Below are 26,279 nucleotides of genomic sequence, written 5' to 3'. Positions count from 1 at the left end.
CTCTCCTCTTTCACTTTCATCAAGAGGCTTTTAGTTCTTCTTCACTTTCTGCCATAAGGGTGGTGTCATCTGCATATCTGAGGTTATTCATATTTTTCCTGGCAATCTTGATTCCAGCTTGTGCTTCCTCCAGCCCAGCGTTTCTCATGATGCACTCTGCATATAATTAGAATAAGCAGGGTGAAAATGTATAGCCCTGATGTACTCCTTTTCCTATTTGGAACCAGTCTGGTTCCATGTCCAGTTCTAACTGTTGCTTCCTGACTTGCATATAGGTTTCTCAAGAGGCAGGTCAGGTGGTCTGGTATTCCCATCTCTTTCAGAATTTTCCACAGTTTATTGTGATCCACACAGTCAAAGGCTTTGGCATAGTCAATAAAGCAGAAATAGATGTTTTTCTGGAACTCTCTTGCTTTTTCCAGGATCCAGCCGATGTAGGCAAGTTGATCTCTGGTTCCTTTGCCTTTTGTAAAGCCAGCTTGAACATACAATATAATGGGAAAGACTAGAGATCTCTTCAAGAAAATTAGAGATACCAAGGGAACATTTCATGCAAAGATGGGTTCAATAATGGACAGAAATGGTATGGACCTAATAGAAGCAGAAGATATTAAGAAGAGGTGGCAAGAATACACAGAAGAATTGTACAGAAAAGATATTCATGACCCAGATAATCACAATGGTATGATCATTCACCTAGAGCCAGACATCCTGGAATGTGAAGTCAAGTGGGCCTTAGGAAGTATCACTATGAACAAAGCTAGTGGAAGTGATGGAATTCCAATTGAGCTATTTCAAATCCTGAAAGATGATGCTGTGAAAGTGCTGCACTCATTATGCCAGCAAATTTGGAAAACTCAGCAGTGGCCACAGGACTGGAAAAAGTTAGTTTTCATTCCAATCCCAAAGAAAGGCAATGCCAAAGAATGCTCAAACTACCGCACAATTGCACTCATCTCACACGCTAGTAAAGTAATGCTCAAAATTCTCCAAGCCAGGCTTCAGCAATACGTGAACCGTGAACTTCCAGATGTTCAAGCTAGTTTTAGAAAAGGCAGAGGAACCAGAGATCAAATTGACAACATCTGCTGGATCATTGAAAAAGCAAGAGAGTTCCACATAAACATCGATTTCTGCTGTATTGATCAGGTAACTTAGTGGTAAAGAATCTGCCTGTCAATGCAGAAGACACAGGTTTGAGTCCTGGGTCCAGGCGATCCCCTGGTGAAGGAAATGGCAACACACTCCAATATTCTTTCCTGGGAAATCCCGTGGACAGAGGAGCTTGGCAGGCTACAGTCCATGGTGTTGCAGAAGAGTTGGGTTCAACTTGGTAAGTATACAACAACAAACCATGAATTAGCTGTTCTACTTTTTTCATATCTGTTATCAAAGTCATCTTCAGAGGACTGTATTGGTCATTCTATCTAAAATTCTACACTCAATTAGTTTTCTATTGCTTCTGCAGTGAATTTTTTTTAAAAGCTAGCTCATTTTTAAACTGTATTAAAAATGTGGTGTCCATGACCACACACATAAGGTGTATAATTTAAAAAAAAAAAAATGTTGCCAAGACTGTATTTTGAGAATAAGAGTGATCAGGTTATGTTGAGGAGAAAATTTGAAGTTTGTATGGTCCAACTTTGCACCTATAATATGCCATAACTATTCTTTAAGATTTAGAAGTCACTTCCCAAAAAGTTGTTGTTGTTGTTGTTTTTTCCCCTCAAGGAAATTTCCTCACTCTCATCAGCCTATCTCTACTGCCCAGGAGTCACACTTTGTAATATAGAATTGTATCCTAGGAAACCCTGATGTACTTTCCTGAGGACCTGATTACCTCCTTCAGATAGATGGGCATCTATTTGAGGATCAACTTGATTCATCTCAGAATCCTGGCACACAGAATCTGCTAGGCCATTGGTTGTAGATAAATATGTATCAAGGAATTAATACTAAAATCCAGCATCTTATCCCTCATTACCTGCTTTAACACCTCCAGTAATGTGAAGCTCACCATCTCCTGAGGTGTTTATCCCTCTTATTTATGGACAAGTATTAACATCTTTTTTTGTTAATGAAACAGAAATTCTTTTTCCTGTAATGTTTGCCAGCCACTGATAGTCCTTTTACTCTTGTGCAGCACAGAATACAGCTAGTTCCTCTTCTATACAACAGCTCCACAACTTCCTAAAGACATACCCCTGGAGTATTTTCCTTTCAAGGCCAAATATTCTTATTTCTATCTGCTGATTTTTGCATTCCATGGTTTCTAAAATAAGGCAAGTAGAGTTCACACAGTTCTCATAGTGTGACAAGGCAGAATACAAGGAAACCATTGTCTGTGGTATATTTTTAATCAGGTGATTTACTGTACATATGCAAATTATTACAAAACAGGTAACAGCATATGCTGGTTAATCTTAATAATTATCTATTTCCAATTTCACTCTTGTAAAAAAAAATCATTTTTTTTCACAAGCACTGACTGAAATGTCTGAATCCTGTAAGACTTTTCTCTGACTTAAAATCAAAGGCATGTTCAAGTCATGAAACAGTGTAAATATGTATATTGTAGTTTATATAAAGAATTAATTCAAAATAAAGTCTGACACATGCTTTAATTTTAGTATGGGGCTTTAAAACACTAATGCATTTTTTAAGACTGAAAAACATAAATATCAGTCAGGGTGGAGGAGGATTTATTTAGGAAGTAGGCTTAAAGAGAATAATCTCTCAACAAAATGTGCTAATGGAACTGAAAGAGGAGAAATCTTGAGAAAGTGTCAGTTCTCTCAGTATTTTATCAAATTTCCCAAACAGAACCAAGGACAGAAAGGCAGAGCATGAAATCTCTGGATAGTGGATATAAGAAAAAAGAAAATAACTCAGACTTGCAACCCCATTCTCACTCAGTTGTTTTCATGTGACTTCTCAAAATGCAGATTAAATACATAGCAAAGTCTTACAAAGACACTTTTTGACAGTGCACATAAACAAAAAGATATTGATGACAAATTTCTAAAGATGGCTGGTAGTGATGTTTACACAGTGTGAACATTCATAACGTCACTGAAATGTACACTCGAATTGGTTAAAATAGTAAATTTTCTGTTAATGTATATTTTACCATGATAAACAGTTTAAAGTTTATAAAGTTTAGAATATGTTGAGCTAAAATAGTCTTATAATGCTTTCTCAGGTAGAGCTAAGATTATTTAGAACAATCAATATATCACCACAAAATACACAAAATAGCAATATCTAGTTATCTAACTCAGACTAGATTTTGAAATCATTTAGAGAAAAATTCAAATACTTTAGAAGAATTGTAAATGCAAATTGTCATGAGATCAATTATTTATAATAACATTTGTTTTCCTAAATAAAATAATTTATTGATACTATGGAAACATTTAACCTCTCAATTTCATGCATAAAATAAAATATTACAATGCCTCTCATTTACTGTTTTATAGATTATAAATATTTTTCTAATATATAATAAATATTAATCCTATAGTATAATATAAAAATATGTCAATATGACAAACATTTTAGTGTTTAATATATGCTAAATATAACAAGGATCAATATTATTTGATATTTATAAATCCATCTACCTTTGAGCTTTTTAAAAATATTTAATAATCATTTGAGGCATATACATGAATGCATGCAAATGTTAATCACAGTGAACAATCTCTTAGTTAAGCCATATAATTGCCAAATTAGCCAATTTTAAAAAGGATTATCATTTGGGGACTTATTTTATAGAATGCATCAATTTATATCATTTATAAATAAACTGGCCTTATTTGTATATTGGATAGAGATGCAAGGAATGTTTGTCAAACAGCAATATCAATGAGAATGTAAAACTGTTATCATTCCAAGTGAACAGTAAATGGTTATATTTATCTCTTCATAAATATTTAGGTACCAGGATTTTTGATGAGGTTCTTTACTTAGAAATTATTTTAAAGTGTTTTCTATAGTCAAATGTGGAAATTTTTAGAAAGTATTAGTTTTTCAAGCATTTTATATCACAACAGCAAAAGGAATCATAAAAGGAAGCTATATGGCTGGAACAAATGGAGGCTATTTCTGAGAAATTGCAATTACCCTTGATTTTTGATTTATTCTGATCTACCACAAGGTGATAAATTTGACAAAAAGTCTCCTTAATGGTTTCTGTGCATAAAGAACTAGTTATCATTCTATTAATGAAGTGCTTCACCATCCACTCTTTTCCTGTCTAGTGGTCTGGGGCATTGTTAGTATCAAGACTTCTGTCTCCAGTGAAAATCAATGCTTCAAAAAATCTATTCCATAGTTCATGCCAGAATTATTTCACCTTCAGTTCTAAATAAAAGGCTTCATATAAAAATATAAATGCACAATTAGAAAAGCCTTATGATGAATATATATATACTCTTCTGTAAAATGATGCTTTCAGAAGATATTAGAATTTATCTAAATTTGATATTGAACAAGTCAAGAGGCAACTATTTGATTCATATGATTGTTCAGTATTAATTTGACCAGAGCAATTATACTCTAGACCCATGATTTATGCTTCAATTCATCTTCTTATTTTGTGTTTTTTTTTAGTTGGATGTTATCTCCATCTATAGTTATTTTGCCAATATTAAATATTTAATCTTTCTTCTGCCACACTTATTCTGAGTATATAAACTCATCTTCTTTATAATCAATTCAACTCAGTAAGTTTAGCCTAATACTAAAAACTTTCCTCCTCGCCAATGACTATACACCTTCCTTTCTTTTTCTTTCACGCTCTCTGTTTGTGAGAAGTGCTTCTCAAAAGTTGAAGTGATCTGAGAGACATGCTGTTCTTAATTCTATTTCTGTTAGATTTTTCTAAACATAATTGTAACAGAAAAAAATAACCCATAATGTTTCTATCTCAAAAAAGAATGGATAGTATCTTTGATAATCTCATTATTTGTCTATACATTTGACTTATTGTACAAACCTTAATTCCTCTGGAGCATTGTACCATCATAAGCAACTTTCTTAAAATTTTTATCAGCAATTTTTCCTTTTTTTCTACAAATATACAAACTTTCCAAAGGTAAACAACAATAACCACCACAAAGTTTCCTTAGGACCTATACTGAAAATATTACTTCTCTTATCTTGTCTGTCTCTTTCCTAAAAATAACTTAAATTTTAGGTATAATCTTCCCATTACATACTCATTCTTAACATTTGCCACTCTGGCTTTTGATTTCTGATCTTACTTCCAAACCAAAAGAGTTTCTTTGTACCAAACCTTTTTGTATTTTCTTCAGCACTGATGTTCCCTTCTTATTGGGCTAATATTGTCTTTACAACTATTTACCTTTTTTTTTTTTTTTCAGGTGTACAAAAGGGAGCAACTCCCAGGCTTATTCTCGTAATGTTTGGATGGCTTCTGTCTCCCTATTGGCTTGATGAAGAAGGTAAGAAGTGAGGACAGAATGACAGGTTAAGTTGACAGAAAATTTGTAAGTTCTTTATTTTCACTTAATTGACCTTATGTTTCCAGGCAGCATCCATCTATGGTTAATTACTAATTAACCCATGTCTAACTGGTATTCCAGATTCTACACACTTCAAGGAAGTATAAGTTTTGAAAAGTTTAACTCATTTGCAGGTATAGTGTCAAAAGTGAATACCTTTCAAATCAATGTAGCTCATTAAAGATCTATTTACAGATTTTAAAAGTAATTTATCAGTTCAGTATACTAACAATTGATTCCATTACTTTAAACTAATGTGATAAATAGTATGGAATTCACCATGCCATATGTTATGAGGTATTATATGAATTGATAAAACAACCATCTTTATAGGGTTTCTGTTTAACTGTGACACAGAACACCTTCTTTGATCACTGGTCAGCTTGACTGGAGTTCCTGAAAAGCACTGTTATTCAAAAACAAATTCTCTAGAAACAGGGGTACCTTGTTTAATTTTAAAGATAATGCAAAATCTTCCTATGTGTTTTCCTGCCCTTTATATACTTTCCATAGATTCTTATATATTGGGCTTTGAACACTGAAATTTCAAAAGTTTGACTCAAAAATGAGACTGAATTAAAAAACATAGAGCAGAAAAAATAGTGATCTTGGGGTTTCAAGTTTGTCAGCCCTCTCCTTTCCCCTAGTAGAAGCATAAATCTATACTTATCCAAAGTCACCATCCATAACCCTTGATAAAGAGAAGAGAAATTTCATAATCTTTTGTTTATTTGGCCCCCGAATTGAATATAATTGAAGTCAACCAAGAAAAACTGAAATAAAAAGCTATTTTAGCTGGAAGAAACAAACAAAAAATATTCCTAGCCTTTTGAAAATTTAAAGTAAATTAAACAGAGAATTCCTAACAAATTTGGACTTGACATATATATGTAAAAAGACTTATTTTTATTCCAGTTTTGATCTGAAGGAAATAGTTCTGTAGTAGCAAGGTAAGATCTAATCTTCTTTGCTTGATAGTCAGCACACTGAATCTTCATTGAGGTGTTAGAAGGGGCAAGTTCCCCTGCCAAGATTTAATTAAAGTTTAAATATTTGAAAGGTTGGTGATAATGTTGTCTCTAATAAAAAATTTACCTGTCTTGGGATCAATAGAGAAATAAGGTTGTCCCTGAAGAATGCTGTAAACGACTCTGGCACTGTTTCCATAGGTTGGGTCATCAGCATCCGTGGCCTTGACTTGGAGAACATATGCACCTGGAAAATAAGACAATATGACTCTAGCAACTTTGTTGTATAGAGCTCAAGGGTATGTCTTTTATCTTCTGGACTCCTTTTTCCTTTGGACTTTGGCATTCTTTTAATCTGTGAGTAAAAGAAGATACTGAGAGTAACTCAACTATTATAACCAAAATGCTGAGCAACAGTATTAGCTTTTACTGCAAATGAGTATGTCAAGGCTGTATATTGTCATCCTACTTATTTAACTTATATGTAGAGTATATCGTGAGAAACACTGGGCGGGAGGAAGCACAAGCTGGAAACAAGATTGCTGGGAGAAATATCAATAACCTCAGATATGCAGCTGACACCACCCTTATGGCAGAAAGCGAAGACGAACTAAAAAGCCTCTTGATGAAAGTGAAAGAGGAGAGTGAAAAAGTTGGCTTAAAGCTCAACATTCAGAAAACAAAGATCATGGCATCTGGTCCTATCACTTCATGGGAAATAGATGGGAAACAGTGGAAATACTGGTTGACTTTATTCTTCTGGGCTCAAAATCACTACAGATGGTGATTGCAGCCATGATATTAAAAGACAGTTACTCCTTGGAAGGAAAGTTATTACCAACCTAGACAGTGTATTAAAAAGCAGAGACATTACTTTGCCAACAAAGGTCCATCTAGTCAAGGCTATGGTTTTGCCAGTGGTCATGTATGGATGTGAGAGTTGGACAATAAAGAAAGCTGAGCGCCAAAGAATTGATGCTTTTGAACTGTGGTATTGGAGAAGACCCTTGAGAGTCCCTTGAATCTTATGGAGCTCCAACCAGCCCATCCTAAAGATCAGTCCTGAGTGTTCATTGGAAGGACGGATGTTGAAGCTGAAATTCCAATACTTTGGCCATCTGATGCAAAGAGCTGACTTATTTGAAAAGACCCTGATGCTGGAAAAGATTGAGGGCAGGAGGACAAGGGGACTACAGAAGATGAGATGGTTGGATGGCATCACCGATTTGATGGAAAAGGGTTTGGGTGGACTCCAGGTTTTTTGATGGATAGGGAGGCCTGGCCTGCTGCGGTTCTAGGGGTCACAAAGAGTCAGACATGACTGAGTGACTGAACTGAACTGAATTGAGTGCAAATGATACCTCTTTTAAATAGGTATCATTTCCAGTAGCACCATCATAGACCTGAAAGTCACTGCAGTAGCTTTATTGATTTGTATACCAAAGAAAACATGACTATGCTTACATTAGCTCATCTGCTTACTGTAGATGTTTAATTGCATGATTAGCATATCAAAAGAAGAGCTAAAAGGTTTAAGGCTTCCTGAACTTTAGAGGGTATAAGTAATTTGCAATTGCAATTTAAAAATCAACATTTACAGACTTGTTTAGGAAGCCTTTAATTAGGAGAGAATATTTGAGAAAGTGAGGAACCAAAAATAATTGTAATAGTATCTAGAGAAGTACCTTTATGCCTCAAGGTTTAATTACTCTAAGTGATTGCTGATATTGAGAAACTTTAAGACAATCCAATGCCAAAGAATGATTGCAATCCAATTGCCCAAAGAAAGGCAATGCCAAAGAATGCTCAAACTACCGCACAATTGCACTCATCTCACAGGCTAGTAAAGTAATGCTCAAAAATCTCCAAGCCAGGCTTCAACAATATGTGAACCGTGAACTTCCAGATGTTTAAGTGGGATTTAGAAAAGGCAGAAGAACCAGAGATCAAATTGCCAACATCCACTGGATCATCGAAAAAGCAAGAGAGTTCCAGAAAAAAACATATATTTCTGCTTTATTGACTATGCCAAAGTCTTTGACCGTGTGTATCAGAATAAACTCTGGAAATTCTGAAAGAGATGGGAATACCAGACCACCTGACCTGCCTCTTGAAAAACCTGTGTGCAGGTCAGGAAGCAACAGTTAGAACTGGACATGGAACAACAGACTGGTTCCAAATAGGGAAAAGAGTACTTCAAGGTTGGATATCGTCACCCTGCTTATTTAACTTATATACAGATTGCATCATGAGAAACACTGGGCTGGATGAAGCACAAGTTGGAATCAAGATTGCCAGGAAAAATATAAATAACCTCAGATACCCAGATGACATGACCCTTATAGCAGAAAGCAAAGAGGAACTAAAGATCCTCTTGCCAAAAGTGAAAGAGGAGAGTGAAAAAGCTGGCTTAAAGCTCAACATTCAGAAAACTAAGATCATGAAATCTGGTCCCATCACTTCATGACAAATAGATGGGCAAACAGGGGAAACAGTGGAAACAGTGACAGACCTTATTTTCTTGGGCTCCAAAATCACTGCAGATGGTGACTGCAGCCATGATATTAAAAGATGCTTTGCTACTTGGAAGAAAAATTATGACCAAACTAGACATCAATTAAAAAGCAGAGACACTTCTTTGCCAACAAAGTTCCCTCTAGTCAAAGCTATGGTTTTTCCAGTGGTTATGTATGGATGTGAGAGTTGGACTATAAAGAAAGTGGAGCGCCAAAGAATTGATGCTTTTGAACTGTGGTGTTGGAGAAGACTCTTGAGAGTCCCTTGGACTGCAAGGAGAACCAAACAATCCATACTAAAGGAAGTCAGTCTTGAATACTCATTGGAAGGACTGATGCTGAAGATGACACTCCAATACTCTGGTCTCCTGATGCAAATAATTGACTCCTTTGAAAAGAACCTGATGCTGTGAAAGATTGAAGGTGGGCAGAGAAGAGGATGACAGTGGATGAGATGGTTGGATAGTGTCACTGACTCAATGGACATGAGGTTGAGCAAATCTGGGAGTTGGTGATGTACAGGGAAGCCTGGTCTGCGGCAGTCAATGGGATCACAAAGCATCAGACACAACTGAACTGAACTAAATTGAAGAGAAGTTTATGGGAGTTTTAGTAACTTTGTCTCATATATTCATAGTCAGTTAAATCCTTCTCTGAGAACTAAGTGAGCATCTCTACTTAATGTCCATTCAGTTCAATGAAAATAAAGTAATATCAAAATTACCAAATGTGGTATTAATAAAATAATATATGTTGCTGATGAGGAAGGAAATATCTCTTGAGCATAAAAGGAGTGATATATACATCCAGAGTTATTCAGTGGACAGAGAACTTTTCCTCTCTTAGCCACACTCAGTGTAACTGTCAGTTTGGAGAATGCAAAATTGCTTCATTTACTCATTCAGGCTTTTCCTTTAAGACAGTGCAAACCAGGAACAAACTCAGTCTTAAGCGTTTGCTCTAAAAGCTAAGATAATGAGCCATCTCTTCACATCTATTTTTTTTTTAATATGAAGTGTTAGAATGCTAAGAAATAAGAAGAAGAAGAACTAACACTCAGTTGACATGTGTGCTTGTGGCTAGTCGCTCAGTCATGTTGGACTCTTTGCAACCTTGTGGACTGTAGCAATGCCAAATGTCTTATCTTAAGATACTTCAGTGAATTCTAGTTATATCAACAGATGAAGTGTATGTGTTATTACAACAGACTTTCTCAGGAAAGGAAACTACTAGAAGGAAAGTAGGCAAATATTTCTAAGCTTTGAAGAATGAGAACCATTGTTCTTCATCATCCATCATCTTTATCACCAACAACAACATCTGCCTCTTTATTAACAATTATTTGACAACTAAGTATTGATAGGTAGGCATTGGCGTCTTGTATTAAAGGTTATCAAAGCTATGTCCTTCATAATACTGTAGAAATGAACAGTTGCAAGAGTAAATTCCCTTCCCTCTTCTGAATAGTGATTCTTTTCCTCAGAAAAATCAGTCATCCGGATCTCCATTATCATTTAATGACATAAGTGCTGTATGGGTAAAGTATTATGTTAAATAATGACCAGTTCTAGATATAAATATTGCAATTCTAGGTATAAATACATGCATTGTTTTACTTTGAAAAAAAATATTAAATCTCCTAGAAAATATGTAGTAACAAATGTAATAAACTTTTACCTAACAGTCACCATATACTCAATGCAGAATTCAAGGACAAATAAGATAGTATCTTCCCTTTTACATTTCTGTTGTTCATATTAACATGAACATTCACTAAGTATGTAGACAAGTATATTCCAAATATACACTAAATTCTTTACATTAACAATTTTAATCTCAAATATTAAAGGAGTTAAGAAGTATTCACATAAGTTATAGAAGGACCAAATTCAATTCCATTTTGCCCACCTCAAAAGGATCACTGAATAGCAAGAATAATGACACTTGTTTCATCAATGCTATCATTCAGAGTACCAAAAAATGTTTATCCTCTCAATTTCAATAGAGCTTAAATCTGGCTTACCCTGAAAAGGCAGTTTCTGATGTAAGTTATTCAAGAATTCTTAGAGCTACCTCTATATGAGTTTACAAGACAATTAAACAGCATTGTTATCAGCTTCTTTTGCTGACTGTTCCATGATTTTCACCAAACTAGTGCAAAAGAAGACTTGATACTCCCTTCATTAAGGAGACACAACTAATTGTCTGGAGTACATCCATCTCCAAATACTACCTTGGTCAGTGCTTGAATAGCATCTCAGTTTCTGATACCGACAAAACACTAAATACTCAAGAGGCAGGAGGTGGTTTTGGGCCTGCTTAGTGTGGAACAAGGAAACAATATGATCAATGACATTTACAAAAACTGGAGTCATCCTCTGTATGTAGCCATCGTCTTAGAGTTTATTCTCCTATCACTCAAATGTAACCACCCTCGATGTTGAAGTTCAGAGAGTTTCAGTTATCTCTTCTCCCTAAGGTCTATTCAGTGATCATGTTGTGGGTTCTGGAACCTAGTGTAGACAACAAATCAGTATTCATTCATAACACAGCTATACTTCTTAAGCTTACTTCTGTTTGCTCATGTAAAATGTGATAGTCACATTGTATTTAATTTCCTTAAAGATAGTATTATCAAGGGAGATACATTTTAGAAATAATCTGACACAGTGTCTACATTTCAAAATTAATTAATTTAAGCCCTATGATATTGAAACCATTCTTGTTGATACTAACAGTCATTCTCATACAAAATGGTAGAGAGGTAGAAGCAGAACTGAGCCCTACTATCTCATGGTTTCAGCCTGAGTGGGAATGGATCTGTTGATTCATTCCTTCTTTCAGTCAAGAAATGCTCAGTGATCCATACCACGTACCAGGTACTACTCTCATAAAAAAATCATACATTACATAATTATTTATTCTGTCAAACACCACTTCCAGGATGACAGGTCTATGCTTGTGTGCTCAGTCCTCAGTCCCCTTTAACTCTTTGTGAGCCCATGGACTGTCTCCAGGCCTCTGTCCATGGGATTTTACAGGCAAGAATACTAGAGTGGGTTGTCAATTCCTACTCCAGGGGATCTTCCTGACTCAGGGATTGAACCTTTGTCTCCTATGTCTCTTGCTTTGCAGGCAGGTTGTTTACCCACTGAGACACTTGGGAAGACAGATTTATACTCTATGTAGTTTGCTTTTTTTTTTTTTTTTTTTTTGCATTTGGGATAGTGAATAAACAAATTTTCTAGAAATACATTGAAAATGTAAGTGGATTATATTGAATTTCTGACCTCTTGTTTAATTTCCCAGATGTATAGGGTCATTCTAAAAATTGAATATGTTCTTTGCTTTTAATCACCCTGCCACTATCTGGTTTGAATCTTCACTTTCAAGTCACAAGGCTCCAAAACATTCTAATTGCTTCCCCTTCCAACTCCTATTACACAGGAGAATTATTTTCCCATAACACAAGATTGATCAAGTTACTCTCATTCATTAAAAAGAAAAAGTTGTGATTGAAAAAAAGAAAAGAAAAACTTTTAATGGATTTCTATTCCCAATGAAAGACAATTATCTAAATTCATTGACATGCTATGAATAGCATGACACGAAATGGGTTTCAATCTCCCTCCCAGATTAACTTCCAACTCGGGACCCTTGCAGGGATTATACATACTTATTTACTGTTTATTCAAGACATTTTCACCCGTGTTCTTGCTCAAGTGACCTTGCTGCACTGCCTGGAAGATATTGGTTTCCACCATATGGAGCTATCCCACACACTCTTGATGTCCCAATTCTGCTGTCTCTTCTGTGAGTCTGTGCTTTTCTGCTCCCAAGCAGAGATAATCTGTCCACTCCTCTGTACCTCCAGTAGCCTTAGTATATTTTGATTTTTAAAACTCTACACATCATGTGTTCTTTTCAAGGACCACAGTTTTTTTTTTACATCAGCAGCCCCTCCATATTCATTCTTTGTACATCTAATGTCGGTCATGAATTACATCCTAAATAAATGTTTATTGGTGAACGCTTATCATATTCACATGTACACAAAAAAGACAAAAATACAACGCATAACATTCTAAATGGCCAACCTGGCAGCTAGTTATGACCTTAGAGTCTCTTTTAACACTAAATTGGGAGTTCAATTTGTCTTGAATTTCTACCGCACATCACTGTTCTCATTTAAGAAAGCAGAACCCCAAATGAGTGATGTTGCATTGAAAAAGATCACATAAGTAAGGTTTAGCCACAAGCTGGAACACAGGCCTGAGGAAAGTCAATATACATTTATTCACTGAATAACATTAACCCTCTCACCGATGCATAAACAGAAAAGGAAATAACCATGCAATGCAGTGTATCATTTTATCTTTATCATTGTATCATTTGTTTGCCCTTCGTATATACTACATTATAAGCAAGAAATAATACAGTTAGAGTTTTAAAGGTACAGAATGATAAATATAATACACTTTCTTTTCAAATAGAATTGGAAAATAAACGTACATTTTATCATATAAATAAGACATTAAACAGCATAGAGAGCTTCAGAACCAAGTCAGATAGAGGGAGCAAATAAGGGCATGTATACAACATGGGACATTTTTTAAAGGAATAGGATGCTATATGACATTGAAACTTGAGTTCTGCTAAAGCTGACTTTAATTATACAGTAAAATTAAACATAAATGCATAGTGGTTGAGCCTAGTCTTTAAAGGAACTGGGTCTCTTTCAATTTTACATTATATTTCTCTGCACTGCTAGTGAACACTTGGCTCTTAGATTCCTTGGGCGGATCCTCTTCCTATGCTGCCCTCCTGCCCGGTCATGTCTGACTCTTTGTGATCCCACAGACTGCAGCCCACCAGGCTCCTCTGTCCATAGGCTTCTCTTCCTGTATTTGCCCCTTAAAGTTGTAAATGGCTTCTCTGTCCCCTTTATCTTCAACCAGGTCTGCATATAAGATATTTACAAGGATTATTAAGAACACCACTTCCTGGGCCCTCATCAGAAAGTCTGATTTAATTGTTCCTGGGTGGGCCAGGTATCAGACATGATTAAAAATCTCTGTAGATGAGTCTGATGAGTAACCATCACTAAGAAGTACCATTACACACATATTCCTGAGGAGATTTCTTTAATTAGGAGACATGGCACAGCTTGCCATTGAACTTAGCACTTGCATCTGGAATCTTAATGCCTAAGTTTGAATCCTAGATGTACCACTAGCAAAATGTTTGACCTCAAGCAAATCACTTAACTTCTCTGTTTTAGTTTCTGCATATGCAAAAAAGTAAAAAAAAAGTACTCATTTTATAGAAGTATTAAATGAGCTAACATTTGCAGAGAAAAGAGTTTTCCATATAGTATGTGCAATTTAAAATAAAATAAACACATACATAAATAAAACAATACATAATTTTTGTTCTCCTGCATCACACAGAGGGTCACAACACCCAGATGTATAACTGATATGATTCCTGTCTTCAAATCCATACTTTAATATTTAAATATTATTTGAATATTGAATACTATTCTAGGTTTTATGTCCCATATGTTGGAAAAATGTGACTTTGAGATGTGTGTTTAAGATGTATTAAAATGCAAAAAGTGTACTATGACAATATTGGGCCACTTTATTAGAGACACATGAATGATGAATTTGCATACTTATTAAACCTGCTTGAAGTAATCAGAATTTTTAAGGATCAGAAAAGATATAGGCCATCAAAATACTCCAGAGTAGAAGTTATGCTCCCTTGAACTGTACTTTGAGGATCAGACGAGGTGATTTGTTTTTTTCCTGCCTCTAACTCCAACATTGCTCAGCCTGGCCTCAGAGTATCCCCTGGCACATGTAATGCCGTGACAGCAGCTTGTGATTTGTTATTCAGCCCAATGGCCCAGAAGCACTCTAAGGTTATAAAACTCTGCTTCCAGATATGGCCTAAATATTTTAGACTATACATATTTACACCTTGTGATCCAAATGTACTTTGATGGATAAGTGAATCCATCTTTATGAGCACTTTATCTCCCTGTTGTGTGCCAAGCATTCTACACGAGGAACACTAACACAAATTCTAATGCGTGCTCCCAGGAACACATACTGGATGAACTCTGACGTCTAGTGATGTGCAATGCTGTCTCCTTTGTACTTAGTGTAATTTAGATATTATTTTCACAGAAGTTGTTGTTGGGAAATTCCTTAGAAATAATGATAAAAATATTTCCAAGGTAGTGCAGTGGTAAAAGAAAGAATCTGCCTGCCAACGCAGGAGACAAAAGAGACTTGGGTTTGATCCTTGGGTCTGGAAGATCCCCTCAAGGAGGAAACGGCAACCCACTCCAGTACTCTTGCCTGGAAAATCCCATGGACAAAGGAGCCTGGTGGGCTACAGTCCATGGGGTCGCAAAGAGTTGGACATGACTCAGCGACTGAGCAACAATGATAAAATATGAGTTTGGAATTCATTCACTCAGTGGCTCCCAGCTATAATTCAACAAGATCTGTATTTTGGCTGCATAACCAAATACATAAAGAAATCACTTCTAATCCAAATGTACTTAGCCAAGGTATTGCTTCTGCTGCTGCTGCTGCTGCTGCTGCTGCTGCTGCTGCTGCTGCTGCTGCTGCTGCTAAGTCGCTTCAGCCGTGTCCAACTCTGTGCGACCCCATAGATGGCAGCCCACCAGACTCCCCCGTTCCTGGGATTCTCCAGGCAAGAACACTGGAGTGGGTTGTCATTTCCTTCTCTGAGCCAAGGTATTAAGGAACAGTTAATCAGAGTTTATTTAAAAGACATCAACACACCTGAAATTATTTGTTTTTATTTGATTGGATGATTCTGCCATGGTAAGAGCTTCCCAGGTGGTGCTAGTGGTAAAGAACCTGCCTGCCAGTGCAGGAGATGTAAGAGACACAGGTTCAATCCCTGGGTCAGAGAGATCCACTGGAGGAAAAACTGACAACCCACTCTAGTATTCTTGCCTGGATAATCCCATAGACAGGACAGCCCATAAGGTCTCAGAGTCGGACACGACAGAAGTGACTTGACATGCACACACGCATGTCACATTAAGTACAAGAGAAACCTATCTATCTACCCACCTAACATTTATATCTATCTTCCTATCCATTTATCACTTCATCTAGCTTTAGTAAAAAAGAAAAATACAAGCTATCTATGTGTGTATATACGTGTGTATGTGTGTGTGTGTATACCAGAAGCCCAAATTACTGTATCCTAGAACCAGTTCTGTAATTAAATAGATAAATGATCTTTTGCAAATCTTTTCAACTCTGTAAGGATAATAGTGTAATTTTAGTAGATAATGCAGTAATCCCCTCCAAAAAAGTTAATCTCCCTAATTGTAGGAACTGTGCATACTACGCTCATGTATCACTATCTCTTTCACTCTTCAATGTTTGTTAGAAGGAACTTGACTCCCATGGGGGCATTTGATTCCATTCTAAACTTCCTGGCTAATAATGATTGGTTAAGGAATGTAAATATAATCTATTTCAAGCCAATAAAACCAGAGGAGATATTTGATGGGACCTTCTAGGGAATGCTCTCTTTTTCTTTTTCTCTGGACTTTGGTGTGCAACATCTTGGGGGAAACATGACTTGAGGCAGTCACATACAAGAGGTCATACACACTTGAGAATCCCAGGGAAGGTAATGAGGAGTCTTGATTCCCCCTGCTTGAAGCTCAACCTCTAAGCATTTTGATGATTTGAGACCACACAGCCCTTTCTGTATGAGATTTTGTACTTGAAGATAGATGGGGGGTTTTCTATTACTTTAAACTTAACAACATTTTGGCAAGTCACTGAAACACTCTAAACCTCTGTTATTTCAAATAACAAAGTGAGTGAAAGTGAAGTCGCTCAGTTGTGTCCGACTCTTTGTAACCCTGTGGACGTGGACGGTAGCCTACCAGGCTCCTCCATCCATAGGATTTTCCAGGCAAGAATATTGGAGTGGGTTACCATGTACAGCTCTCCTGTAACTCACTTATGCATTAATGTAGTGGTGCCCAACCTTTTAGGCGCCGGGAACTACTTCTGTGGAAGACAGTTTTTACACAGACAATGGCGGGTGGGTGGGTGGTGGTTTCGAGATGATCACTGTAAAGCACAACCTAGTTCGCTGGAATGTGGTTCACAGAAGGGTTCACGCTCCTATGAAAATCTCATGCCTCCAGTGATCTGACAGGAGGTGGGGCTCGGGCAGCAATATGAGTGATGGAGAACAGCTGTGAACACATATGAAGCTTAGCTCACTCACCTGACAATCATCTCCTGCTGTGCAGCCCGAATTCCTAACAGGTACCAGTCTGTCTGAGGCCCAGGAGTTTGGACCCTTGCATCAACACACGTAAATTGTGTTGTGTAATAATTGGCATGCAAGGTGCCCACATCAAAATGGTTGCTAAAATTCTCCAATTTTATAATGATGGGCTAAGATTTCCTTGTTTCCTTCCAATTTCAGTAATTTTCCAACAAATGGAAACATAATGCAGACTTACCTTTTTTAAAAATAGCTTTTCCATTGCTACAGATTGGTCTTTTGGTTCCAAGATTTTGACTATTCCTTGACTCTGTCCAAATCCTTTGATGTTATGTTATGAATTACTATACAGTCTGAACACTTTTAAGACCATTCATAGTCTGATATTCATCTCTTTTTTTCCATTCTTTTTTTTTTTTTTTTTGGACTGATGATTCATTTCTTACATGATATTATACATGTTTCAATCCTATTCTCCCAAATCATCCCAGCCTCTCCCTCTCCCACAGAGTCCAAAAGACTGTTCTATACATCTGTGTCTGTTTATCGTTACCATCTTTCTAAATACAAAAAACCTCAAATGGCCATGCACTCTTGAGAAAGAAGAATGGAACTGGAGGAATCAACCTGCCTGACTTCAGGCTCTACTACAAGCCACAGTCATCAAGACAGTATGGTACTGGCACAAAGACAGAAATATAGATCAATGGAACAAAATAGAAAGCCCAGGGATAAATTCACGTACCTATGGATACCTTATCTTTGACAAAGGGGGCAAGAATATAGGATGGAGAAAAGACAATCTCTTTAACAAGTTGTGCTGGGAAAACTGGTCAACCACTTGTAAAAGAATGAAACTAGAACACTTTCTAACACCATACACAAAAATAAACTCAAAATGGATTAAAGACCTAAATGTAAGACCAGAAACTATAAAACTCCTAGAGGAGAACATAGGCAAAACACTCTCCGACATAAATCAAAGCAGGATCTTCTATGACACACCTCCCAGAATACTGGAAATAAGAGCAAAAATAAATAAATGGGATCTAATTAAAATTAAAAGCTTCTGCACAATAAAGGAAACTATAAGCAAGGTGAAAAGACAGCCTTCTGATTGGGAGAAATAATAGCCAATGAGGCAACTGACAAACAACTAATCTCAAAATATACAAGCAACTCCTGCAGCTCAATTCCAGAAAAATAAATGACCCAATCAAAAAATGGGCCAAAGAACTAAACAGACATTTCTCCAAAGAAGACATACAGATGGCTAACAAACACATGAAAAGATGCTCAACATCACTCATTATCAGAGAAATGTAAATCAAAACCACAATGAGGTACCATTTCACACCAGTCAGAATGGCTGCAATCCAAAAGTCTACAAGCAATAAATGCTGGAGAGGGTGTGGAGAAAAGGGAACCCTCTTACACTGTTGGTGGGAATGCAAACTAGTACAGCCACTATGGAGAACAGTGTGGAGATTCCTTAAAAAACTGGAAATAGAACTGCAATATGACCCAGCAATCCCACTTCTGGGCATACACCACAGAAAACCAGAATTGAAAGAGACATGGGTACCCCAATGTTCATCGCAGCACAGTTCGCAATAGCCAGGACATGGAAGCAACCTAGATGTCCATTAGCAGATGAATGGATGAGAAAGCTGTGGTACATATACACAATGGAGTATTACTCAGCCATTAAAAAGAATACATTTGAATTAGTTCTAATGAGGTGGATGAAACTGGAGCCGATTATATAGAGTGAAGTAAGCCAGAAAGAAAAACACCAATACAGTATACTAATGCATATATATGGAATTTAGAAAGATGGTAACAATTACCCTCTTTTTTTTTTTCATTCTAAACCTTAACTCCTCAATTTTCCAAATCTTCCCTCCAGGAAATATAATTTATCCACTGTTCAACAAAAATGAAAGCTCTGCCAATTTGATTTTGGGTAACAACTCTGAATCTCTCATCCAATAATTGGAAATAGATATCTGAATTTCATAAAGAGTTTGCAAAATATACATTAAGCAATATTTGTATATCACCTCCTCTGATTCCTTCCACTGCTGAGAGTAACACAGACCAACCCATTCATTGTTATACTTGCACAGGATGGTTCCCACTGATTCCTTCCTTTAGCTGAAATCCTGCTTTCTTCTGAGCTTAGTACTGCTCATTAGCATATTTTAGGCCCACATTGTAGGAAGCTGCCTTCCTTCTGCTTTCCAATACTGTTTCTGAGTAATTGATCTTTTCTACTACCAGTAAATGGGGCTCCTCATGTTAACCTTACTTCTTTAAGGATATTTATCTGATTGATGCACATCTCTTTCTTCAGGTTGCCTCCAACTATGGTTGGTTTCCTCAGCGGCATTTATTCTTGGCTCTCCCCTTTCTTCCTTGATCACAATTTCTAAGTTTTATCTATACAGCCTTTGCCTTTCCCTGCCCTTAAAAGATTCATGTATCCCAGGCTTCTCTCTCTCCCTATATGCCTAAATCTAAAATCTTACTCATATATCCCCCTAGATTTTCGTGACTGGACTATCATTTATATATTCCAGTTGCTTAAATCACAAAATTTCCAGTTGGCTTGGCCAAGATACACTGAATTTTTTAGTTGCAGTCTAAACATTTTTAAAAATCTTTTTTTTTTTTTTAACTTCCAGTCCAGTATATTTTATTTGACAAAAATTTGCTAAAATATGTTTGTCCTTTTCGTTCTGCCACTGGTTTTTCTTCGAGATTCTACTGCTTTTTGGATTCCCTGGTGGTCCAATGGTTAAGGACTTCCCTGCCAGTGCAGGAGACATAGGTTCGATCCCTGGTCCAGGAGGATTCCACATGCTAAGGGGCAACTAAGCCCATGTACCATAACTACTGAAGCCCATGCACCTAAAGTCCAGGCTCACAAGAAGAGAAGTCACTGCAATGAGAAGCAAACTAGACTGGCCCCTGCTTCCCACAATTAGCGAAAGCCCACACATAGCAATGGAGACTCAACCCAGCCAAAATAAATAAAATTTAAAAAGAAATCACTGCTTCTTACCTGGATTATGGCCTTATAATATTTAGTAATCACTCAATTACCTGCCATAACCACCTATCTTTCACCCTGTGTACTTAAAACCATATTTGTCCTTCAAAAAATCAAATTTGATTTTGTCCTCAGCATCGTCTCTAATGCCCTGTGTGACTTTGCCTCTACCTACATTTCCAGGTTTATCTCTTGCGACTCTGTCTACTTCATGTTGCCTCAGTACAATATTACTTCTCTAAGACATGGTACTATTTCATATCCTGCTGTTTATAGATTGGGTTTTGATTATCAGAAAAGTCTCATTTCACCCAGGTAAACTTTAGCCTAGATCGAAAATTGGACCCAATAAGTCCTCTTCCAGAAACTCATTTCCATATGTTCATAGAGCATCAGGTCATGTCCCTCATGCTACCACTAGGCAGCAAGCATGCCCTACCTTAAAGACTGCTTACAGTTCTTTTTTAAATTCAGTACTTACTGTGGAGCTTGGTACATAATAAATTTCTCTTGAATAAGTTAATAAAAAAATAAATGAGTTTCTTTTAGAATTAATCTTGATCGGCCCATGTTAGCAGTTTCCAGTGAAACCTTTGTTCTACCTCTTGACTCATGTCCAAAATCCAGGGTCCCCTCATCTCAGCCTTTGTGGCAGTGATGCTATTTTGCTATCTGTTACAGATATCAAATGAGCAGCTTCAAGTCAGAAGTGACATGAGAACTCTTAATGAAAGTTGCAAAAGAATACAAGAAATCAATTAGTAGCATGTTAGTGATCTCCACGTATCAGGCCCTGCTAACTCTATCAAAGAGTATGATTCTACTCCCAGTTTCAAAGAAGAGGATGAACTTTTGTAAAAGCAAGGACTCTACTGAGGTCAATATCTATGGAAATTTCATTATAAGAAAGTCCAGAACTAGTTCTCTCAGTTTACATAACCTGGAATTTAGTGATCTTAATTATTGATTATTTCACAACTCAAAGACAAGATGATGCCATTTTCAAAAGTGCTCCCAGATAGATTTGTCCACTGATGGAAAGCATGTTCAGCTATGAAGTAGCATTGATTTTTGGCATGATTGCTTAAATAATCTTAGCTAATAGAGAAAGCTGTGTTATTTTTGTACAAGTGCTATGATTTCATATTAATGTCTTGTTGCTTTTATGTTGCTGTGGTTAAACGTTAAAGTGATTTAGGCTGAGGTTTAGTTGCTAAAGAAATAAAAGACTTCCATGTGTCAGCTGGTGTTCTGTGATGACCTAGAGGAGTGGGATGGAAGGAAGGGTGGAGAGAGAGTGGTTCAAAAGGGAAGCGACACATGTATGCTTACGGCTGATTCACAATATTGTAAATCAACTGTCCTCCAATCCAACACAATTTTTTAAAATATGCTATAAAAAGAAAGTAAAAAACTTAGTACAGTTGACCCTTGAACAACACGACTTTGAACTACGAGTGTGTGTGTGTGTGTGCGTGTGCACACGCCTGCACACGCTTAGTTGCTCAGTCATGTCCAACTCTTTGTGACACCACGGACTGTAGTCTGCCAGGCTCCTCTGTCCACGGGATTCTCCTGGCTAGAAAAATGGAGTGGGTTTGCATGCCCTCCACTAGGGGATCTTCCTGACCCAGGAACTGAACCAAGATCTCCTTGTGGCTCAGCTGGTAAAGAATCCACCTTCAATGCAGGAGGCCTGGGTTCAATCCCTGGGTTGGGAAGATCCCCTGGAGAAGGGAAAGGCTACCCAATCCAGTATTCTGGCCAGGAGAATTCCATGAACTGTATAGCCCATGAGGTCGCAAAGACTCAGACATGACTGAGCGACTTCCACTTTCACTCCTTCATTGCAGGAGGATTCTTTACCAGCTGAGCTACCCAGGAGCTGTATGAGTCTACATATACACATTTTTTTCAATAGTAAATACTATTATAAGTTACCACAGGATCCAAGGTTGGTATCCATGGGACTTGGAATTGGATAAGGAGAAAACTATGAATATGAAGAACCAACTATAAATTAAACCCAGGTTTTCAATTTCATAGAGATTAGCACCCCCCTAGCCCCTATGTTGTTCAATGGCGAGCTACATTTGTCCTGCTATATCCACTGTAATCCAATTCATCAAGATAGAAATGTACTGCAGCTAAACAAAATTCAAACTTTACTATATTTCAAAGGACTTCTATTCCAAATTCTCTCAATTGATGAACAAATAACAAAGGATAATACAAATCACTTGATCTCAGTTTATTCATCTATGTAATGGAAGGTTTGGAATAGATGTCTATAGATTCCAGGATACAAACACATATTGTAATTCTAGATTCAAAAAAAAAGCAACTGATTAAATTGATAGATAGTCAATGAGATTAAACTGTGATGGGTCTATCAACTTTATTGTATTTCACCTAAGTTTCTATCAAATGGTCACTTCATATAAGTTTCTCTCCTGAGACTGGAACCTAAGATTTTATTTTGAAAAAGTTATATTTATCTTTCTCATGGTGATGTATGTTTTCATTTAGAAAAAAATCTTCAGAAGTTTGACATGAGTTTTAAAACTCACCAAAATAGAAAAATAACATAAGCATTATCACTGCTTTATAGAATGATGATCTGCTTGTTAACCACTTTGAACTTTTCAGAGTAATACACAGAAAGATTAAAAAAAAATTTATCACTAAACCATAATTTTAATGCATACTATATGGAACATTGAACTTAAGTTATTAGCTTCACAATGTGTTCTGATAACTTAGAGGCATTCCTGTTACTTAAATTGATACAATTTGATGTTACTTTATAATACAAGCTTGATGACAAAACTATAACTTTGCCATTATTTCCAAATAAAAGCTATATCTCTTAATTCACTTATACTTCTATTATTTTTCATGAGATTTCTGTTATGTTAAATTATTCCTTTGGAATATTTTGGTGAATATATTACTATATGGAATTGTTCATATATAGTATTTTTTAAAAAACCTTTCAAGTTGTAAGCCAGCCATAAAATATACTGCAGATTAAATGATAAAAAGGGATTAAAAGTCTGAGAGAAAGTGAGTTATAGCTATATGGGGTTACTCATGAATTTATTTTATGATCTAGCTGAGGAGACAGAAAAGAGACCAAATGAACAGTGGGCAGACAGCATGAGACAGTGCTCCAGAAGCACAAGAATATTCAGAATATTATAGTCATGAATTCAACTCATATTTGATTTAAAAGGTAGATTGAAAACTTGGTGAAGGGCAATTTTGCTTGGTACAATTACAAATTATGGGTTCCTGGTATTATAAAAGAAGCTGTGAGAAGATAAATTTCAGGAAGGGGTTTGATGTCCTTGCTTGGAAAGATTTAGCAGCTGGCCAGGAAGTCCACTGGCAAACCACAGTTCTTAATGCATGAAAGGGGTGAGATTCAGATCCAAGTTCTCCTCTTCCTCCTTTAGAGCACTAAGCCTGGTGCCAAACTCAGTAGAAGTTTACATGCCTTTGAAGGTTTGGATAGCAGTTATGTCCATTCTCTAAAATCTACCTAACCGAGGAGTGATGAGTCGAAGGAAAGTATATGTCTTGCTGCTGTGGTCTCTCCCTTATTGTCTCATCTATAGGTATTGACAGTTGTGGGGTTTTTTTTTTTTTTTTTTTTTTTTTTCCCCTGCCACTGGAGTCAGGCCCAGGAGCATGGCTTTTTTGTAATCTGTGAATTTAGGGCTAGGGTTTGTCTACTTATTAGGCTCATTCTCCAGTTGGGTTGCTCTACATATGTTGCTTTTTGTTTTATTTTTTCTCTTTTTGCCCTGATTTTTCTTGATTCCCAGGAATCCACTTCCTATAAAATCCAAGTAATAGAATGCAGGGTCCTAGAAGACCCCATTTTAAAAATTTTCCATCTAAGAGAGAATGCTTCAACATCTCACAACCTCTGTTTCTTAGCTCCGAACTGTGAGATGTTGCACTGTGGTGATGCCTTGAGTCTTACATGATGTCCAGAGAACAGAAATTCAAGAATCCCAACCCACTAATAGAGTGATTAAGGCTAAACACAAGGGCATCTCTCAAATATGCTCTAAGGAAAAAAAAAATTTTTTTTTCACCAGCTTTTCATTTATTGAGCAATCAGTTAGATGACTGTTGTTGTGGCAGCTAATACTACACTAGATAGTGAGAATATAAGAAATTTTAAAAAGCAAAACCAAAAGAAAACCCTGTGCTTAAAAAATAGTTTTCAAAGAACTTAAGCTTACTTTATATGATTTCTTTTACAGAACTCAGAAAATTATACTCATCTGCAGCTCCCTCTTCTTTCTGAAAAAAAGGTTCAAATACAACAAATATATGTTGGACAGGCACAGTGTATCAAATACTGACCAAAATATTTTGTGTGTTTATTTCACTTAAGGCTTGAAACCATCCTACCTCCTATAATTAACTCCATTTTTACAAATGATAAAGTACTGCTTGGACTTCCCTGATGGCTTAGACAGTAAAGAATCTGCCTGTAATGTGAAAGATATGGATTTGATCCCTGGGTCAGGAAGATCCCCTGGTGAAGAACATGGCAGCCCACTCCAATATTCTTGCCTGAAAAATACCAACGTCAGAGGGGTCTGGCAGGCTACAGTATGTGGGGTTGCAAAAAGTCGAACATGACTAAGTGACTAAGCACAAAATACTGCTTGCTCCTTGGAAGAAAAGCTATGACGAAACTAGTCAGCATATTAAAAAGCCGAGACATTACTTTTCCAACAGAGGTCCGCATAGTCAAAGTTATGGTTTTTCCAGTAGTCATGTATGGATGTGAGAGTTGGACCATCAAGAAGGCTGAGCACTGAAGAACTGACGCTTTTGAACTGTGGTGTTGAAGAAGACTGTTGAGATCCCCTTGGGCAGCATGGAGATCAAACCATTAATCCTAAAGGAAATCAACCCTGAATATTCATTGAAAGGACTGATGCTGAAGATGAAGCTCTAGTACTTTGGCCGTGTGATGCAAAGAACCAACTCATTGGAAAAGATTGATACTGAGAGAGATTGAGGGCAGGAGGAGAAGGGGGGGGCACAGGATGAAATATTTGGATGGCATCACTGCTATGAACATGAATTTGAGCAAACTCTGGGAGAGTGAAGGGCAGAGAAGCCCGATGTGCTGCAGTCCATAGGCTCACAAAAAATTCAGACATATTGAGTGACTGAACAACTTAAAAGTACTCTTGGTATTCTGTGGAGCTGGGAAAACTTTGACTGTTGACGACAAAGACTTTGCCCTTAGCCACTCCCCTGAATCACCTCCAGGACACAGGAATTTTGTGAAGTGACTGAGCTTTTCCATTTTCCTTGGCTTTACTTGATACAACTTTCTATTCTTTCTTTTTTAATCTGGAACTGAGATTTTAGCAATACATTACTTGTTTTAATGTTTGTACTTTTCTAAGATATTTTGAATTCAAGAAGTGTGATACGTTCAGTTTTGTTATTCTTTCTTAAGATTGCTTTGGCTATTCTGATTTTTTTTTTTTTTTTTGCAGTTCTAAATGAATTTTAGAATTGTTTTTGTCTATTTCTGTAAAAACTACTATTGGGATTTTGATAAAAGTTACATTGAATCTGTAGATCACTTTGGGTAGTATGGCTATTTTAACAATATTAAATCTTCCATTCCATGAATGTGGATGTCTTTCCATTTATTGGTGTCTACTTCTTTCATCAATGTTTTATAGTTTTCAAGATACAAGTCTTTTACCTACACTGTTATTACCAAGTATTTTAACTCTTTTTGATAATATTGTAAATGCAATTATTTTCTTTATTTCTTTTTTTATAGTTTGCTGTTAGTGATAGAAATGAAACTAATTTTTGTATATTGATTTTGTTTCCTGATGTTTTACTGAGTTTGCTC

General features: G+C 36.5%; 1 protein-coding gene across 3 annotated transcripts in view; it reads right to left on the bottom strand.

Moving 5' to 3' along the window:
* The window catches only part of CDH12 (cadherin 12), a 1,192,649-nt gene that overhangs the window by 96,162 nt on the left and 1,070,208 nt on the right, over positions 1–26,279 (bottom strand). For all 3 annotated transcript variants that reach the window (XM_060400262.1, XM_042233916.2, XM_060400263.1), the window contains exon 6: positions 6,624–6,743. In XM_060400262.1, the coding sequence (XP_060256245.1) occupies positions 6,624–6,743 (120 nt within the window). The remainder of the gene's footprint in view (positions 1–6,623; positions 6,744–26,279) is intronic.

This window comes from Ovis aries, chromosome 16, assembly GCF_016772045.2.
Source record: "Ovis aries strain OAR_USU_Benz2616 breed Rambouillet chromosome 16, ARS-UI_Ramb_v3.0, whole genome shotgun sequence".
Lineage (NCBI taxonomy): Eukaryota > Metazoa > Chordata > Mammalia > Artiodactyla > Bovidae > Ovis > Ovis aries.
The sequence above is the reverse complement of the archived record's forward strand: the minus strand, read 5'-3'. Positions and strand labels throughout refer to the sequence as shown.